General features: G+C 42.6%; 1 protein-coding gene across 1 annotated transcript in view; it reads left to right on the top strand.

The window, feature by feature from the left end:
* Positions 1-21398, top strand: part of LOC115128539 (phosphatase and actin regulator 4A-like) — a 58565-nt gene that overhangs the window by 9874 nt on the left and 27293 nt on the right. The window contains exons 2-3 of the mRNA XM_065018135.1: positions 6038-6080; positions 11384-11530. Coding sequence (XP_064874207.1) covers positions 6068-6080; positions 11384-11530 — 160 coding nt within the window. The 5' untranslated portion in view covers positions 6038-6067. The remainder of the gene's footprint in view (positions 1-6037; positions 6081-11383; positions 11531-21398) is intronic.

The following is a 21398-nucleotide window of genomic DNA, read 5'->3' as shown; positions in this document are numbered from 1 at the left end:
TCTCAGACACTGCCACTGACATGTCGGTGGGTACATTGTGTGAATTAATTTCTCTCTGCCTGTTGTTTTTTACATTTGCATTGCATCAGTGAAGCAAGGTATCAATTTAGCCAATGTGGTCTCATTACCCCAGTGCTAGGCTACACGTCGCTCTCACTATTTAAACTTCCCCACCAGTTCATTGCCAACGCAAGAGGTTCGATCGATGATTCTCTCCTCGAATAGGGCTAGGCCTATTAGTTAAAAAAATATAGCTTGAAATAAGTTTCAAACTATATTGCTGCTCATTGTCTATATATAAGCTACTCGTTCAAGAGCTAGAGAGAGAGGGAAGAGAGGCCAGTGGAATTGGCAGCAGAGATCTGTGATTTGCACAGGAATGGAGCAGTGAAGAAGACAGATGTGTAAGTTAGAAGTTAATATATGAATGAATAATTTGTATAGCCTATATATAGCCTATATTATTAGCCTATATCTTCTAGGCCTGACCTTGACCACCTGTGCTATAGACAACCCTGACAGACAGAGGAAAATATCTGCTGGCGTTTACCCTTATCAATAAGTGTGTGGCACATATTTAGATAATAAGCCACTCAAATGGAAATGTAATGTCAACATAACCACCCATTGTTTTCCTAAAATGTATCAACAGCTGATCATTAGGCTATGGACAGGCTGATCATTAGGCTATGGACAGGCTGATCATTAGGCTATGGACAGGCTGATCATTAGGCTATGGACAGGCTGATCATTAGGCTATGGACAGGCTGATCATTAGGCTATGGACAGGCTGATCATTAGGCTATGGACAGGCTGATCATTTGGACAGGCTGATCATTAGGCTATGGACAGGCTGATCATTAGGCTATGGACAGGCTGATCATTAGGCTATGGACAGGCTGATCATTAGGCTATGGACAGGCTGATCATTAGGCTATGGACAGGCTGATCATTAGGCTATGGACAGGCTGCGTGCATGTGTTTCTATTTTCTAATGGTTGTCAATTTTGTCTTCATGCCTGTCACAGCTGTCTCTTTTAAAACTTCCTCGTCAATTTATATAATAGGCTGCATTGGTTTGGCTGGGTCAAGAATCCCAGACACTACTACTGACTGGGGACGTTACAAGGCATATGGCCTTCTGAAGTGAGTAAGTTACCTAGCTGTCGCGCCCCAGTCATGCTCACTGGGCACCTTGCCAGGTGTGTTACCTTCTGATTGATATGTAGGTCAAAGACTTGACTTCCTGTTTGAGCTCTGGGCCATTTTCACAAGGTGAATGTTGATGAAAGTTGCAAATAGAAATGGCATAAATATAGCCTTATTCTACATTTCAGGGAGGCATGTTTGTTCTACGTGACATATTTCGACCTGGACGTTTCATAACATTGCACCAAGATGAACGCAGCCTTTTTTTCTGCTCAGGTTGGTCACATGAGCAGCAGGGAGGGAATGTTTGTTTTGGTCAGTGGACTTCGGTCAGGGACTACTACATTCCAAAGTGCAGCAAAGGGCCGATACTGTACCTACCAAAACCGCCCGCCCATTTTCTGCAACGATAGGCCAGGGCCACACCTACTCCACACGGCCAATCAAATCACAAGCTAGGCGACCACAGCATTCTTTGTTGCTGCGGTGACCGTTCAACTCAGTGGCGATCGGCCCTTTGTGGTGATCGACTTTGTCAGATCCTGATCCAGCCCTGGGTCTGGGTGCGTCTGCCTCAACGAACAAACACTCCCACTGACTGTCTCTCAGTTCAAAGAGCAGCTCTGAGCCTCCCTGGATACCCACTAAAGCTGTCCTTAGTTGTGATTACAGGAAAAGTACCTGATCTCTTGAAGAGGTGATTGTTCCTGCGGGCCACATATACAGACAGTAGGCTTCCATTTAATACAATAAGTCACTGGCTGCTCTTGTCTTGTCCCATTGTCCAGAATAGAAAATAACTAACGGGTGTTTTACTAAAATATTGTTTGTGTCATGTAGTAGGTTATAGCTTAGTAGTAAAGAAACTAGGTCTTTCCCGAAGTAAAACATGTATATTTGTTGACTGAGTCATCTGTTCTTTTGACCAGTCGATTGGTGGAACTTTTTTACCCGTGTACAGTACCAGTCAACAGTTTGGACACACCTACTCATTCAAGGGTTTTTCTTTATTTTTAAAATTATTTTCAACTTTGTAGAATAATAGTGCAGACATCAAAAGTATGAAATAACACCCATGAAGTCATGTAGTAACCAAAAAAGTGTTTAACAAATCAAAATATATTTGACATTCCTCAAAGTAGCCACTCTTTGCCTTGATGACAGCTTTCCACACTCTTGGCATTCTCTCAACCAGCTTCATGAGTTAGTCACCTGGAATGCATTTAAATTAACAGGTGTGCCTTGTTAATTTGTGGAATTTCTTTCTTTCCTTAATGCGTTTGAGCCAATCAGTTGTGTTGTAACGAGGTAGGGTTGGTATACAGAACAGCCCTATTTGCTAAAAGACCAACTCCATATTATGGCAAGAACCGGTAAATTAAGCAAAGAGAAACCTCACTGGTATTGGCACGACACAAAAAGAACCCACCTTGTATTTAGTTTTGTCGACATTTAGAAAGTTGAGCGAAAAAAAATATTTTTCCATCAGGCCGGTGATGACGTTTCTTACTTCACTCACATAAAATGTTTGATGGAAACCTGGTTAGAGCAACAACAAAAAAACATTCCCTATTCAACCCCTGCTCTCTTCACCTGACACATGTATCCATCACATGCACGTGACCAATGGGGCTTACCTATGCTTATCATAATCGCATCAATAAGTTGTTTATAAGAAACTCCGAACACTGTAATACATGTCAGCAAAATGGATGCGGATGACAGGAAAAATAACCTCTAAAAGGGGAATGTTTACTGGTTGCTCAGGAGGGAAAGACAGATGAGTGGATGACGTTTGACTGAACTGCAGGAGATCATCATAAAGGAACGTAAGAAGCTCTGCGTTCATATTGTGTGCCAAACAGGTGCTGTTACAATACAATACATTTTCTTCTGACCATTTGGAACAGTATAAACAATAAATATATTATAAGCATACTTTTTTTGTAAAGCCTTTATTATAGCAAAGACTAAAAACAGCCGCATGCATACGTGAATGCAATTGCCGACATGGAACAGATGAATTCCTTAGGGTAATTACTCAAGGCTCCCTTTATTTCATTTTAAAACTAAAATTGCATTTCGAATCATGAATGACTCCTATGCTGTGAACTTGAACAAATGAATGATTGATTGGTACAGTAACCTATATATTGACATAGGCCTCGGTAAGTTACGGTATTAAGACAGCTCAACAGGATGCGCTCTTAGGCCTACAGCTCGATGGTGGTTTTACAAGGCTGCCATACTAAGCCTGCTAATGATAATGACATTATTTATTGTTATAATGATGATGGTCATAATAATAACAATGAGATCAAGAAAAATAAAGAAAATGGGGTCAACTCTAAAAGAAACCCTACGTGATATTGCCTCCACACATGTTGTTGTTAATAACCAGAAGCTGTGCAGCTGGTACTGTGGGTGTAATTGATTATGGTTGTAAATCAGCTGGTTGTAATTGGCTAACATACCTGTGGACCTGTGATGCAACCCTGCTTGGATCTGTTCTCTAAAAGCCTGAAGCACATCAACAAGTCAGCTGACTGCTTTTGGCTGGGTTAGCAACATTCACATGACATTGGTTCGCTCCTCCATCACCTGGGTCTCTTTCATATGGCCACAAACTTCAGATCTGGCTAAGACAGAAAGTAATTGCTTGATAGCGACAGGTGTTTAAATTTTGCCTGTGTAATGAAATTAGTTTTGACTTGGCCGAGCGTCACCTGTCTGACTCATGGCTAGGCTGACTAATGCACAATTATGTCACAGCTGCTGGCTCGAGCTAGTCTTTTTAGAAGTCATCCTCTTTCACTTCCATCTGCTCTCTGATCATTTACACTGAGCCAATCTGAGTCTGGACAAGCTTGTGGAACACTACATTGATTTGCTACTATCCCGTATGCCCAGAGTCCTACATTTTAATCTGAGGTGTGTTTCTGTGTCGAGTGGAAAGCTCAACATCGATTTCCTCCTGTCTTGTGTGTGTGACCAGAGTCCATAACACAGTGAGCACCACAAGTTGGTTGCACTGCCTGCTAACTGAGGATCAAGGGCCATGTTAATAACTAGGGACGGCTAGGGAAGGTGAGAGAGATTTCTAAGCTACTCATTCAAGGGATTCTATTTATTTTTACTCTTTTCTACATTGTAGAATAATAGTGAAGACAAACTTTGAAATAACACATGGAATCATGTAGTAACCAAAAGTGTTAAACAAATCAAATACGTTTTATATTTGAGATTCTTCAAAGTGGCCACTTTGCCTTCACGACAGCTTTCCACACTTGGCATTCTCTCAACCAGCTTCACCTGGAATGCTTTTCCAACAGTTTTGATGGAGTTCCCACATATGCTGAGCACATGTTGACTGCTTTTCCTTCACTCAGCGGTCCAACTCTTCCCAAACCTTCTCAATTGAGTCGAGGTCAGGTGATTCAGCGCTCCATCACTCTCCTTCTTGATCAAATAACCCTAACACAGCCTGGAGGTGTGTTGGGTCATTGTCCTGTTGAAAATAAATAATAATCCTACTAAGCCCAAACCAGATGGGATGCTGTATTGCTACAGAATGTTGTGGTAGCCATGGTGGTTAAGTGTGCCTTGAATTCTAAATAAGTCACTGACAGTGTCCCCAGGAAAGCACCCCCCACAAATCACACCACCTCCTCCATGCTTCACGGTGGTAACCACGCATGCGGAGATCATGCGTTCACCTACTCTGCTTCTCACAAAGACCCAGTGGTAGGAACCAAAAATCTCACATTTGGATTTATCAGTCCAAAGAACAGATTTCCACTGGTCTAATGTCCATTGCTTGTGTTTCTTGGCCCAAGCAAGTCTCTTCTTCTTGCTGGTGTCCTTTTAGTGGTCGTTTCTTTGCAGCAATTTGACCATGAAGGCCTGAATCACGCAGTCTCCTCTGAACAGTTGATGTTGAGATGTCTGTTACTTGAACTCTGAAGCTTTTATTTGGGCTGCAATTTCTGAGGCTGGTAACTCCAATGAACTTATCCTCTGTAGCAGAGGTAACTCTGGGTCTTCCTTTCCTGTGGTCAGTTTCATCATAGCGCCTGATTGTTTTTGACTGCACTTGAAGAAACCTTCGAAGTTGTTGAAATGTTCTGGCTTGACTGACCTTTCATGTCAGTCAAAGTATGGATGGACTGTTGTTACTCTTAGCTTATTTGAGCTGTTCTTGCCATAATATGGACTTTGTATTTTACCAAATAGGTTTTTCTTCTGTATACCCCCCTACCTTGTCACAACACAACTGTTTGGCTCAAACACATTAAGAAGGAAAGAAATTCCACAAATGAACTTTTAACAAGGCCAACCTGTTAATTTAAATGCGTTCTAGGTGACTACCTCATGAAGCTGGTTGAGAGAATGCCAAGAATGTGCTTAGCTGTTGAGGCAAAGGGTGGCTACTTTGAAGAAACTTTACTATGTTGAAAATAGTAAAAAAATACAGAAGCCCTTGAATGAGTAGGTGTGTCCAAAATTTTGACTGGTACTGTATATTAGACTAGTTATTAATTTTACAGTAACTAAACTGCTCCTTCCTGGCTTTGCAGCCTGTCTGGTGTCTGTTGGGGAGATGAGAGGTAAGCACCACTTTACTACTCTGTGGCTCCTCTCCTCTCCTCCTCTTACAGACTGAATGCTCTGCCTGCTAGAAAGATGATCTGATGTGGTGTGAATTACTCTTTTGACACACACACTCTTATCTGAGGTATAAGGACCTCTGACCACAGTCATGCAGGATGAGGGTGGCTATGTCAAACAAATGTCTAATTAGGCCATGTCATTTTTTTTGTCTGTATATTTTAATCTAGTCGTTCTGCTTCCTCATTTGCTCTGCTTCTTCCTTTTTTGTCTGACTCAGGAGCTGCTGACTACTGGCCTTTGGACTGTGATGGAAAATCGTGGTAAGAAAAGTATGATTTCAATTCAGGCCTAAATTCTATCCTAGCCTACTGATTTATGAAAGTGGATTTAGCCTAGCTGTAGTAGTGTGGCATGCCTTTTACTGTTTGAATGGCTTGGCTCTTATTGTCTAGGAAAATTTAGATTTTGTTTGTGGTGGTCTTAGCTTTTGCCCTCAGTCAAAACATCTGAAAACCCACACATAAGAGTGTTCTAACCTAGCTAGATGTTATAAGTGTTGCATGCTACTGTGGTGTGCTTTGGAGATTACCATCAGGAATGGTATCAGGAAAGCCGAAAGTGGGGAGTCAACACTAACAGTGTAAAGTGCGAAGTTGCCTGTGCTGGGTAAGCGATACTAGCCTGTCCTATCCGTTAGGGGTTGGGTGCAGCATGACGCATGGCTCTGTTGACAGGGGCTATCTGGTTGGGCCTTTCTCCCAGCAGAGGACACACTTGTAAAGGTTAGGAAGCAGCTCAGTGTTTATTTACCAGCCCCACGCGGCCTTGGCTGTAGTCTCTAGTTTCAACTGCGGAAGGACCTCCATGTGAGTCCATGGAAGAGGAGACGATATCAAGTACAGTCTCGTTAGTGTCTCCCTGTCGCAGACCGATCGGTTGTGTTCTATCGTTGGATGTATTGTCTGTCTATTGATCTCTGAAAGGCCTAGCAATGGCTGTACGATGTGAGTAAAATGCTGTTTCTGTTTGTGATTTCTCTGTTCTGTTCTTGTGTTCAATTGTTTTTTACATTTTTATTTGTTTGAAACTGGTGAACAATGTCAAAGTTATTTGTGAGGCAGTTTTATCAAGCAGAGTCTAAAAGACTGAACTTGACAACTGAATTGGGGAGCGGTGTGATTGTTTGTACTTTAAGCTGCCCGAGATATTTTGATAGGCGCTGTATGTGTGGCCTCTGGTCTTCCTAAGCCAGGCAGTGAAAGACGTGGTGGCTGGTCTGGTGCAGTTCTGGACAGGTCAGGGCAGTGTCCTGGTTGACCAACACACAAAAACAAATAAATATGTTGTCACAATGCAGTGAAATGTGTTGTTTTACAGGGTCAGCCAAAGTACTACGGCACCCCTGGAGCAAATTGGGCTTAAGTGACCTTGTCGGCTCGGGTATTCGAACCAGCGACCGTTGGGTTGCTAGGCTACCTGCCACTATTAGGCTTAGAGGAACAGACACACAGTCACCAGCTAGGGCAGAATAGAAGGCCAGATCTACTCAACTCTGACCCTGGCTGGCTTTCTGACCCTGGCTGTCCTAGTGGCCCAGCTCAGTATAAATACACCTGACTGATTTGATTTCCTCTCTGTCTCTTAAACAGTTTTTAACGGAGGTGTTTAAACCGGACTGATTCCTTCCCCATCATAGTGCCCAGAGCTGTACAGGGCTCTGATGGGGCCTTTTATATCAGTGGTGGTGGTTTTGGCAGTGACTGGAGTGACATGGTCAGTGGCAGTAATTCAATCTATTTGTATAGTCATGTAAGCAATAAGAACATTCTCTTGCCCTTGACTCCTGTATTGTGTGTGACTTGATGATTATTCATCAGTATTATGGAATTTGTATTGTGTTGAGTCATGCACTAGCCTATTTTTATTCAGCTCAAACAAATAAACGTTTTTGTTATCACAGATATTCCTTTGATAATAGTCAATAAGGCCGGTATGGATCCATGTAGGGACCAGCTGACAGCCAGCCATGGTTCCCAGATTAGGACGTTGTATCAAAAAGCTGACCTATAGCCTCGCATTCCTAACATTCCTGCCTGTCATTTCCTCTTGAGCGAGGGCTCAGTGTCTTGTATTTACCTCTAGAGGGAGCTACTGTGTTCTGCACTGTGGCTCAACAGAGGCAAACAGGTTTTTGAATCGAGTAGTGTCAAATTTGAAAAGACGCACACTCAATCTTTTTTAAATTTTTAAGTCAAGGTCATTCACTGTAGACATTCACACACTGACTACTACATTCAGAGCAGTAAACAGTTGGCTACTTTTATAGGTTACACACTGTATTCAAAATAGCACTGTTTGAAACATTGACAGGTTTGAACAAGTGTCAAGTAAGTTATCGTTCCAAGAATTGTGACACCTGTAACTGAACGGTTTAGGAATGTGTCAACAAACTGCACATTCCCACAGCCAACTAGTCTGTAAATCATTCATTGGTTATGGTGGACCTTTGTAGCTCAGTTGGTAGAGCATGTCACTTGTAACACCAGGGTAGTGGGTTCAATTCCCGAGACCAGGCCATACGTAACAAAAAAAAAAAAAGATTCAAGCATGACTAAGTTATTTTGGATAAAAGCATCTGCTCAATGGCCATTATTATTATTATTATTATTATTCATATACACTCAGTAGCCAGTTTATTAAGTTCACCTATCTAGTTTCAGGTGTTCCTCTCATCAATTGTCTAGTGTTGATGATGGCGTGCCCACTGGAGCAGCTTATTGTTTTTAGCTGATAGGAGTGGAGCCCGGTGTGGTCATCTGCTGCAGTAGCCCGTCCGTGACAAGGATCGATGAGTAGTGCGTTCCCGAGATGCCGTTCTGCCCACCACTGTTGTATTGCGCCCTTATTTGCCTGTTTGTGGCCCGTCTGTTAACTTGTATGATTCTTGCCATTCTCTTTCGACCTCTCATCAACAAACTGTTTTCGCCCACAGGACTGCCACTGACTGGATGTTTTTGTTTGCCACATCATTCTCGGTAAACCCTAGACATTGTTGTGCTTGGAAAGCCCAGGGTGGCAGTCAGTTCTGAGATACTGGAACTGGCGCGCCTGGCACCGACGATCATACCATGCTCCAAGTTGCCCAGGTCACTTGTTTTGCCCATTCTAACGTTCAATCAAACAGTAACTGGATGCCTGTCTGCCTGCTTTATATAGCAAGCCACGGTGGCCGTGGTGACTCACTGTTTGTAGGTGTAAATAATTTTAGTGAACAGAGTTGTGTACCTAAAACTAGTGATTGAGTGTATATTATATTGAGCTTCAATAGGTTTATTCACATAGTTCCACTCAGGCTACAGTTGAAGTCGGAAGTTTACATGCACCTTAGCCAAATGCATTTAAACTCAGTTTTTCCACAATTCCTGACGTTTAATGTCTTAGTTCAGTTAGGATCACCATTTCATTTTAAGAATGTGAAATGTCACTAGTAGGGAGAAATAATCTGTCTGTAAACAATTGTTGGAAAAATTACCTACTTGCCAAAACTATAGTTTGTTAACAATACATTTGTGGAGTGGTTTAAAAACGAGTTATAATGACTCTAACCTAAGTGTATGTAAACTTCCGACTTCAACTATGAGTTTTTAGTGGTCTTTTAATGAGCCACATTTCCTGGTTTAGTTTATTTGCCTTCTATTAGCCTACTGTCAATATTGTAGGCTGGTCTCTAAAGGTTGAGTAAATGCATTTCTGTGACTGTTTAGGTTCACTGGGCTACTAGTTAATTTAGTCTTAGGCTATTATAGCTAGGCTAGGGGAAGAACCAACTGTTAATTTCCTTCATGCTCTGCAGTCAGAGTTTGACATGGACTTTGCACGTTGCTATTTGCGAGAACATCTCTCATCCAGCAGGGATGTATTTCATAGCAGTTTCACATTTTTAGGTAAGCTGATATGTACTGTTACATGTATTGGCACAGACTGAATTTGAGTGAAGGCATTTATACAGTCTATTCACATGTTGGCCTCACGGTCAACTAGGCAACGCTGATTGTCAAATCTTCTCTTGATAAGATTCTCAGTAAATGGAATGTCTTTGTGGACTCTGGGTTGTATCTTCTTGTAGACTTGAAAGGGTTGCATCCTTAGTCTAGTGCACAGCCCACTCGGTCTGATTGGCTGGAGGAAAGACATGCCTTCCTCTCCCACCCCTTTCTTACCTCCCTCCCTCTAACCCACCTTATCTCTCCTTCCAGTAGCTTTTTCTCCTCTCACACCCTCAGCCTAAACAGAGTGGCTCTATGTAACCACACCACTCACTGCTACTGCAGTTCAGTAAAGCAGAGCTGAAGGAACATTGCTGTTAAACAGGGATTTCTGACTGACACGTTAAACACTCAATGAAATGTCCTGCTCCCTTTGTCAGTTCACTTCCCCCAATATTCCCACTGTGAAAAAAAGACCGATAGCAAGCAGAAACACCTTGAGGAAATGTGTGCTCAGGTGTTCTGTAGGAGTCAGCGTGCCCTGCGATATTGTGCCGGTGTTGATTTTAGCATTGTGTTAACGTTGGGGCATCTTAGGTGAGCTGTTATGCTAGTGTTTTCTCTCTTCCTCAACAGTTGGGCCTTTTCAAACTATCCATAAAATAAGAAAAGTGTTTTGATGAACCTGTCAGCAACAACTCTACCATTCAGCTGTCCTTCTGCACAACGGCACATGCTTCTGTCCTCCCTTCACTCATGTGTGGTGCACTTCACATTATAGGCTATGTGGTTGACTCCGGGAGAGTAACACGAAACCTCAGTGACATCACTTCCCCTTTTCCTGGTGCGAAGCACAACCTTCCACCTAGACCCATCTCACCTTCCACCACTTCTCACGTTACCAATCTCTTCTCTCCCCAGCAGACATGGGTTCAAATACTATTTTAATTCTCTCAAATAGTGTTAGCTTTTGCTCTAGTCTGCCTGGAGTACCAGATGGGTGGAATTTGCACTCTTGCACATATTACATTGGTCCCATTGTGCTAGGCAACCTCAATCAAGCCCAGATAAAGTATCTGAAAACATATTGAATAATATTTGACCCCAAGTCTGTTTCTCCAGCGAGCAGAGAGCCCTCCCATTGCCGTTGTGCCTGGGTTCTGCTCTCTCTGCTCTGCTGGAGGGGCCCACTCTGACTCAAACCTCTCTGGGCTTGACTACCCCCCCGGGCCCACCCTACCCTCCACTCCTCTCCTACCCCCCACCACTACTAAGCTCACTCACTCACCTCCTTGTAAACTTTGCCCCTGAAAGATCTGCAGTGAGGAATGACCGGCATCTGAGACTGCTGGTATGCTGCTGCCTTATAACTGGCATACTTTATTTATGAAGTCAGCTAGACAGACAGGAAGGAAGGGAGGAGGGGCTAGCTTCAAACAGAGTGAGTTAGCGAGTGTGTAAGAGAGAGCAAGACCAAAACACACAGAGCAATAGACGGAAGGGCAGGACTAGAAAGAAAGAGAAAGAGGTAGAGAACGATGTGAGCTGAGGAAGTAGGAGTGTCTTGGGTTACAGGACTGTTAAGGCGGTTGTGTTTGTTGGCGAGGATCGTAGCTGGGATCTATTTTTTTCCTCAGTGTGTCTGTATCCCTCCTCCCTGCCGTGGACCCCAGGAGAGGTAGGGGCTGGTGGGACAGGGGCGTGGGGTAGCATGGGACAGAACGCCAGCAATGCTGAGACAGTGCCCCAGCAACACCAACAGCAACCTGCTCAACACAACACCGGTGAGTCTAAGGACAGGACAGGTGCATGTACAGAACCTGAGGATATGAGCTTTTGTATTTGACTTTGCATTTGTTTTTGGAAGAGGAGTTTGACTGTTTAGGAGCCTACTCAGGATAGTGCTATTTGTTTTTGTTGGCGTGGGAGAACAGAGGACCTAACAGGACCTGCTTTTGTATTGGTGTCTTTGGAAGAGGAGTTTGTTTGTTTGGAATGTTTTGTAGAGAAGTGTTTGTGTTAACATGGAACTGAGAGGGTAGGCGGATATGGAGGAAATGTGGTGCAGGTGTTTTTGTGTTGGAAACAGAGAAAGAACAGAGGCAGAGAAGTGCAGGCACAGACAGGTGTGAGGGAATGGATGCTGGAATGTGGTGATTGTGTAATACACAAACCTCACCGACCACTCTGCTGTCTAAACTACACCTCTCTGCTATCTAAACTACACCAACCTCACCGACCTCTCTGCTGTCTAAGCTACACCAACCTCACCGACCTCTCTGCTGTCTAAACTACACCAACTTCTCTGCTGTCTAAACTACACCAATTACACGACCACTCTGCTGTCTAAACTCCTCTTTTTTCCCTCACTCTCCATCTCTCCCTCACCCCTTCTTTTATGATGGAACATGGGATCTTTTATTAAAAACAGTGGAGCTGGGAGTGCAAGGCACCAGCTGCCATCTCGAGTGTGTGTCAGGATTCCATCTCTTCTTGTGGGGTTGTACAGTTTGCCTAAAGCTACCATTGTTCCTCTCTAATTCACACAGAAACCGAAACCTGTTTTTGCTGCTATGACTGAAAGGGCAGAACACATAACTGTTGGATTTAGACTGTTCCTCTGTAAACTGTATGTAGAGAGTGATCTCCAGTCCCTGCTTGATGGGGGTATAGTTGAGCTCCAGTCTAATTTATTAGGCTTGGATTGGGAGTTGTAGTCAATGAGAAGAACACATTACAGTTGGAATTAGGCCCAGTTATCTGGATCTCTGTACCGTGCAGACTTATGGTGGGGTGGTGCCCCATCCGAGATTGTCTTATTGTCGTTGGGATGAAGCAGCATGCTAATTTCTGTGGACAATAAAGTCATCTCCTCATTATCCCGCTTCTTCTTGAGCTCAAGTGTATTGTGTTTGTATTGTGAGTTTCTAATCCAACTCATTTAGCCCCCCATAGGTTTAATTGCTTTGTAAAAAAGTGAACCGCACTACATGGCCTGGCCAGTCAGTGTTTGCTGTGTGACGTAGGCCTGGGCGGTATACTGTATTTTACTATATACCGGTATTGATGCAGGGACCGGGTTGGGTTTTTACTTTACCTTCTATGCCGGTATTTGAATGTTTGGTTTGTTAAATGTGACACGCCATGTGTAATTTCAATTTTTATAGTTTACTTTGTCACTTGAGTCATCTCTCTCTGCTCTTTCTCTCCGTGCCACTTTCCACACAGACCTAGCCACGCCCCTTGTCACTCGAGCGCATTTGATGATCCTGAACCACGAGACACTTGTGTTCAGTCTGCATTAGGGCTGGGCGATATGACAATATAAACTCCGATTTTTTTTTTTTTTACGTCCTCTCACTGTCAACTGCGTTTATTTTCAGCAAACTTAACATGTAAATATTTGTATTAACATAAGATTCAACAACTGAGACATAAACTGAACAAGTTCCACAGACATGTGACTAACAGAAATGGAATAATGTATTCCTGAACAAAAGGGGGGTCAAAAGTAACAGTCAGTATCGGGTGTGGCAACCAGCTGCATTAAGTACTACAGTACATCTCCTCCTCATGGACTGCACCAGATTTGCCAGTTCTTGCTCTGAGATGTTACCCCACTCTTCCACCAAGGCACCTGCAAGTTCCCAGACATTTTTGGGGGTGGAATGGCCCTAGCCCTCACCCTCCGATCCAATAGGTCCCAGACGTGCTCTTGCATTGAGATGCAGTGTCTTAGACCACTGTGCCACTCGGGAGCCCACATGCAACAATGTTGATGACGACGATGCTGTTTTCACTTTGCTGCTTAATATAAATCCACTAGCCTCCTATAATGACACTATTAGTTTGTCTTTTCTTAGCAAGTTGCCCTAAATCTTGAGTCACTGATTGTTAGCCGCTAATGTTAATAGCTAGCTAACTAATAAATGTACTGAGTAAGAGCAAAAGTAGCTAGCTAATACAGCCTGATAATACCAGTGATTGTGTAGACCTAAATTGGCATGTTTGTGCAACAGAGAGGAAATCAAAGAGGGTTATGTGAAGCAAGAATATGTTCGCAACATGAAGTAGCTAAGAGAAAATTAAATGTAGCCAAAGATTATAGGGTTCCCTAGGAAACACTTATCAACACTTTCGTTCCTACCCTGTCACAATATCTCCTCCCGGGCATTTGAATTTGTCATCTCAAACAACACTGTATTCAAAGTGTCCACTATTATGTTCTAGCTATATAATTACAATAGTCATTCTGTTTCCATGATTCCATCAGTTTTGCTCTAATTCACAAGTCAAATCACAATTGCAACATTTGGTTAAAAATAAGTCCTAGATTATTTGTCCATATCGTACAGCCCTACATGGCAGTGTGGAAATGATCTCAATTGAGCAGTGGTGTACAAATACTTAAAAGTACTACTTAAGTTTTTTTTTTCTGGTATCTGTCCGGTATCTGCATTCTTTAAAAAAATACTGTACTTTTTACTTCATATTTTCCTTGACACCTAAAAGTACTCGTTACATTTTGAATGCTTAGCAAGACAGGAAAATGGTCCAATTCACGCACTTGTCAAGAACATCCCTGGTCATCTACTACCTCTGATCTGAGGGACTCACAAAAAACACATGCTTCCTTCGTAAATTATGTCTGAGTGTGCCCCTGGCTATCTTTAAATACAAAAACAAGAAAATTATGCCACCTGGTTTGCTTAACCTGTTATGGCTGCATCCCTTTGTTCTCAATTTCCGCCTGAAGACATACCCTAATCTAACTGCCTGTAGCTCAGCCCCAGAGGCAAGGATATGCATATTATTGGTATCATTTGAATGGAAACATTCTGAAGTTTGGAAATGTTAATTGAATGTAGGAGAATATAACACAGTAGATCTGGTGGAAGAAAAGAGAAAGAAAGAGCATACGTTTTCTGTTTTTTATTGTTGTAGCATCTTTCACATGTACTAGAATAGCCACACAGTCAGATAGGATGCTGGATATAATTTTGATGGATAACACAAGAGGGCAACTGTAGGTGTGCAAGGTTTCAGACTGATAACTTCAGGAATGGGTGAGCTACATGACATTTAGCATGAAGTCACCCAGGTGTCCCACACAAGTTGCCCAAATGTACCCAAGTGGCCGACTTGGTGAAATGACCTATAACTATATACAGCAGTGCAAATAAGCTATTTACAACATATCAAAAAGCAATTCTAACACACACACACACACCCAAAAAATATTCGAAAATAAATATTTAAAAAAAACAGTACACCCTTTGGAAGTCCTCGTCATAATATTTTACTGCCTGTGCCATGTCCCATAGCAGTCTCTTTCTGATGTAAAGCAAAGGCAAACTAAACAAGTGGTGCAGTTCATGCGACACAGAACACAACGACGCCTCCATGCTGTGCCCTTTAGGCCCTGAGGCACAGTCATGCCTGCAGTAATGAACTGTGGCATATGAACACCACTGGGGGCAGAGGTAGAGCGGGCAGCTCCCAGTCAGAGTCGCAATCACTGCGAAAGAAAACATTTAAAAAATATTTGTATTGTATGAACCTTTTATCATCACATAAAATAAACATATATGTATTGTATAGAGCAGAGGGAACAGTCACTAAGGTGAAGTGCTGTTCCATTCAACTTCGGACATTGTTGTGGGCCTGCACTCGCCCCCAGCACCCAATGGCTATTTCATATGGAAATGAAGAGGAGTAGCAGGCGCAGTGGCCATGTGTGTTTGCTGTTCTCCATTACATTTGAATAAAAAAATGGAAATTATAATCTGACATGGAAAATATATATATCTCTGACATGGAATATATATATATATATAAATCAAATCCAATTTTATTTGTCACATACACATGGTTAGCAGATGTTAATGCGAGTGTAGTGAAATGCTTGTGCTTCTAGTTCCGACAATGCAGTAATAACCAACAAGTAATCTAGCTAACAATTCCAAAACTACTACCTTATAGACACAAGTGTAAGGGGATAAAGAATATGTACATAAAGATATATGAATGAGTGATGGTACACAGCGGCATAGGCAAGATACAGTAGATGGTATTGAGTGCAGTATATACATACGAGATGAGTATGTAAACAAAGTGGCATAGTTAAAGTGGCTAGTGATACATGTATTACATAAGGATGCAGTAGATGATAGAGTACAGTATATACATATGAGATGAATAATGTAGGGTATGTAAACATTATATTAGGTAGCATTGTTTAAAGTGGCTAGTGATATATTTTACATAATTTCCCATCAATTAACAAACCAACACACACACACACACACACACACACAAACCACACATTTCTTTGCAAATTAAAAATAAATAAAAATTATATTTTTTTGCCCCCCCCCCCCAAGTGCATTAGCACTTACCCGTCCCGAAATATGTCCTGTCCTTGCAGAAACTCAGTTCCTGTTTGAATCATAACACTCAGATTCCTCAAACAAAAAATCTGTTTCACTTTTCACTTTCATTTAGACTTTGACTTCGCTTTTCCTGATTTATTCGCCATGATATCTTCAATGAAATCGTTGAAAATAAAACTTTCCGAAATACAGCTGCGCGTAACAAGCCTCACAGCAACTCCTCTCATCGTCAAGGCGAGAATGGATGAGATATCGTTACGCATGCGATATCAAACAAGGAATGGCGCTCCAACCCAAAACCATTACATACAGGCGTTTACCTCAGCTCATTGGCTATCTACCCAGCTAGATTTCAAGACGATCAGTGGTCATTGGGCAGAAATACAGTCCATCAACGAAGCTTCGCTAAAATGATTGGTGCGCCAGGTAGTCATTGCTCGTTGTCTTCAAATCAGTTCGCTTCGGTCAATACTCCCCGCAAAAAAAACAATGACGTTTGGCTGTGTTGCAAACATCCAGAGGAATGCACTGAAACCAACCATGACTAGATAAACAATGTTTTACCGTGTGTAAATACTTCGAATGCTCCGTTTAAAATTGATAGAGATGGAATTCACGGCACAAACAGGTTACTAAATGTTTCGATTTAAGCTATAAAAATGGATTTTATCAAAGAAAATGGCACTTCATTTGATCACTGGGAAGAGAGGAAGAGAAATAAGAGCAAGATATCAGAATGTAAGTCATAATTTTACCTTCAGATGTGAATGTGTAAAAACTGTCATGGCGGAAAATGTTTCTGTTGTCGATTGCTCTTCTCAAACAAAAGCATGGTATTTGTTCTCTGTAATAGCTATTTTAAATTGGAAAACGTAGTTTGATTACCAATATTCTAATCTTTTGAAGGGTGTAAGACACTTGCATTTTCAAGAATGTTTAATGTTACGAAATTGTATTTTTAGTTGTCACTCTGAAATTATGGGTATGCATGCATAGTATACCACCACAGTGCTATGCTCATAGGAATAGAATGTAATTCCAACTTTATGGCTATGTTACTCCATGTAGGTGTCAGAAGCTGTTGACTCGTGTCATGGCATTGGTATGGGTCATTTACCATATGGACCCTTCAGTATTACTGCTACTCTAGCAGCTCTTACTGCTTCTCTCGGCTTGTCATGTTAACACAGTAATGGCAGCAGGTGGATTTTAAAGCCGGGAAACAATGGGTGCATTCACCTTGACAATATTGTCACAGATATCTGTTCAAACAAGAAGTGTGTGTGTGCTGATAGGTGTAGCGGGGGCCCTGTCGGTCTCTGTGTAAGCGGGGGCCCTGTCGGTCTCTGTGTAAGCGGGGGCCCTGTCGGTCTCTGTGTAAGCGGGGGCCCTGTCGGTCTCTGTGTAAGCGGGGGCCCTGTCGGTCTCTGTGTAAGCGGGGGGCCCTGTCGGTCTCTGTGTAAGCGGGGGGCCCTGTCGGTCTCTGTGTAAGCGGAGGGCTCTGCACAGGGGGCCCTGTCGGTCTCTGTGTAAGCGGAGGGCCCTGCACAGGGGGGCCCTGTCGGTCTCTGTGTAAGCGGGGGGCCCTGTCGGTCTCTGTGTAAGCGGGGGCCCTGTCGGTCTCTGTGTAAGCGGGGGGCCCTGTCGGTCTCTGTGTAAGCGGGGGGGCCCTGACGGTCTCTGTGTGGCGGGGGTCCTGTCGGTCTCTGTGTGGCGGGGGGGGGGGCCCTGTCGGTCTCTGTGTGGCGGGGGTCCTGTCGGTCTCTGTGTGGCGGGGTGGGCCTGTCGGTCTGTGTGGCGGGGGCCCTGTCGGTCTAGGGTTGTCTGACTGTGGCGTCACCTTTATTCTCCATCTCTGCTGTACTCGGATAACTGCCTTCTCTCCTCACGTTGTCGTATTTTATTGTAACATGGTCGCCTCGCCACACACACCAAGAGACAGACAGCCCCCTATTCCTCCCCTCCCAGCACCTGTTTAGTCTGTCTGTCTAAGATATAGTGTGAGGAGCAGCTGTGAGGCCAGTGTGTTTGACGGAGGGAAGATTCACTACCCACCACCCTTCCCTGTCCCCTGCATCTCTGCACTGCCAACCAGTTCAGGTTAAGACCTCTCTGCGGTCAACCGGGGATCACACGAGACTCAGAACTGAACCGACAAAGACTTCTCATAGAAAGAAGTCTTTGTCATACCTGAACATACATGCACCTGACAACATTGTTCTGAATTTAAAGGGACCGAAAAAGGAGCACTCATTTGAATGAGGTGTATCATTCACAGTAATGTAAACTAAGGCTTAGACTTAATCCCAAATGATTTCATGTAGAATATAGTGTAGCTAAGATATAATATTTTTTTTATTTTTAATTTTTTTTTTTTTTTTTTTTTATTTTTTTTTTATTTATTTATTTACCTTTCTGCTCTTTTGCACACCAATATCTCTACCTGTACATGACCATCTGATCATTTATCACCCCAGTGTTAATCTGCAAAATTGTATTATTCGCCTACCTCATGCCTTTTGCACACATTGTATATAGACTGCCCATTTTTTTTTCTACTGTGTTATTGACTTGTTAATTGCTTACTCCATGTGTAACTCTGTGTTGTCTGTTCACACTGCTATGCTTTATCTTGGCCAGGTCGCAGTTGCAAATGAGAACTTGTTCTCAACTAGCCTACCTGGTTAAATAAAGGTGAAATAAAAAAATAAAATAAAAATTAGTTATGGTGACTTGGCATGGTGATTGCTGGTGTTCAGTTGGTACGGCCAGTTCTGGTGACCATGATAAAGTATGGAACTGTCTGTACCCAAATGAAATATGTTCTGAGCTCTGCTGCTGATACATTTACCCTAGACTAACCTCAAGAAGACGTACTGCAGGGAACTGCATTTCTCTGAATTTCTGTTCTCTATATGTATTATCAACCTGAAATCTAAATGAAAATTATTAAAATATCAAATTCAACCAGAGAGTGCTTAGATCATGGGAAAAAGCCGCACTTGAATAATTCCCACAGTGAATGGCTCGGCCCACTACACTATGAAGCCACACACTTTTGCAGTCTTTGATATTTCTGGCCACAATTGATATTGTGAAAACAATATGTGGGGAGGCAGAGGCACAGAAACACACATCAATACCGTTGTCAGATATCACTGTTAAAATATGAATTTATGGTATTGCTAGCAGTCAAGAGGAAACTCTGCCTGAACGACTCAAACTCCGCAGTTTATGCTTTTCAAATGGGCGGCATGGCCGATCTAATTAGGGCCGATTTTCAAGTTTTCATAACAATCCGTTATGGCCAATTACATTGCAATCCACAAGGAGACTGTGTGGCAGGCTGACCACCTGTTATGCGAGTGCAGCATCAAAAGGACCTTGTGGCTGCAAGGAGTCAAGGCAAGTTGCTAGCTAGCATTAAACTTATCTTATAAAAAAAAAAATCTATCTTCACATAATCACTAGTTAACTACACATGGTTGGTGATATTACTAGGTTAACTAGCTTGTTCCTCATTGCATATAATCAATGCGGTGTCTGTTAATTGATCGAATCGCAGCCTTCAATTTCGCCAACCAGGTGATGATTGACCAAGCGCATTCGTGAAAAAAGCACAATCGTTGCAATAATATACCTAACCATAAACATCAATGCCTTTCTTAAAATCAATACACAAGTATATATATTTTTAAACCTGCATATATGTAGTTAAAAGAAATTCAGGTTAGCAGGCAATATTAACTAGGGAAATTGTCACTTCTCTTGCATTCAGTGTAAGCAGAGTCGGGGTATATGCCTGGCCCGCCTGGCTCGTTGCCAACTGTTGAAAGGCCATTCATTCCTAACAAAGACCGTAATTAATTTGCCAGAATCGTACATAATTATGACATAACATTGAAGGTTGTGCAATGTAACAGTAATATTTAGACTTATGGGTGCCACCCGTTTGATAAAATATGGAACGGTTCCGTATTTCACTGAAAGAATAAACGTTTAGTTTTTTCGAAATCATAGTTTCCGGATTTGACCATGTATACAGTGGGGCAAAAAAGTATTTAGTCAGACACCAATTGTGCATGTTCTCCCACTTAAAAAGATGAGTGGCCTGTAATTTTGATCATAGGTACACTTCAACTATGACGGACAAAATGAATTTATTTGCAAATTATGGTGGAAAATAAGTATTTGGTCAATAACAAAAGTTTATCTCAATACTTTGTTATATACCCTTTGTTGGCAATGACAGAGGTCAAACGTTTTCTGTAAGTCTTCACAAGATTTTCACACATTCCTCCATGCAGATCTCCTCTAGAGCAGTGATGTTTTGGGGCTGTTGCTGAGCAACATGGACTTTCAACTCCCTCCAAAGATTTTCTATGGGGTTGAGATCTGGAGACTGGCTAGGCCACTCCAGGACCTTGAAATGCTTCTTACAAAGCCACTCCTTCGTTGTCCGGGCGGTGTGTTTGGGATCATTGTCATGCTGAAAGACCACGTTTCATCTTCAATGCCCTTGCTGATGGAAGGAGGTTTTCACTCAAAATCTCACGATACATGGCCCCATTCATTCTTTCCTTTACACGGATCAGTCATCCTGTTACCTTTGCAGAAAAACAGCCCCAAAGCATGATGTTTCCACCCCCATGCTTCACAGTAGGTATGGTGTTCTTTGGATGCAATTCAGCATTCTTTGTCCTCCAAACACGACGAGTTGAGTTTTTACCAAAAAGTTATATTTTGGTTTCATCTGACCATATGACATTCTCCCAATCTTCTTCTGGATCATCTAAATGATCCAGCAAACTTCTAGCAAACTTCAGACGGGCCTATACATGTACAGGCTTAAGCAGGGGGAAGCATCTGGCACTGCAGGATTCGAGTCCCTGGCGGCGTAGTGTGTTACTGATGGTAGGCTTTGTTACTTTGGTCCCAGCTCTCTGCAGGTCATTCACTAGGTCCCCCCGTGTGGTTCTGGGATTTTTGCTCACTGTTCTTGTGATCATTTTGACCCCACGGGATGAGATCTTGCGTGGACCCCCAGATCGAGGGAGATTATCAGTGGTCTTGTATGTCTTCCATTTCCTAATAATTGCTCCCATAGTTGATTTCTTCAAACCAATCTGCTTACCTATTGCAGATTCAGTCTTCCCAGCCTGGTGCAGGTCTACAATTTTGTTTCTGGTGTCCTTTGACAGCTCTTTGGTCTTGGCCATAGTGGAGTTTGGAGTGTGACTGTTTTAGGTTGTGGACAGGT

The sequence above is a fragment of the Oncorhynchus nerka genome, linkage group LG4 (assembly GCF_034236695.1).
Source record: "Oncorhynchus nerka isolate Pitt River linkage group LG4, Oner_Uvic_2.0, whole genome shotgun sequence".
Lineage (NCBI taxonomy): Eukaryota > Metazoa > Chordata > Actinopteri > Salmoniformes > Salmonidae > Oncorhynchus > Oncorhynchus nerka.
Note: the sequence above shows the minus strand (reverse complement) of the source record. Positions and strands in the feature narration are given on the sequence as shown.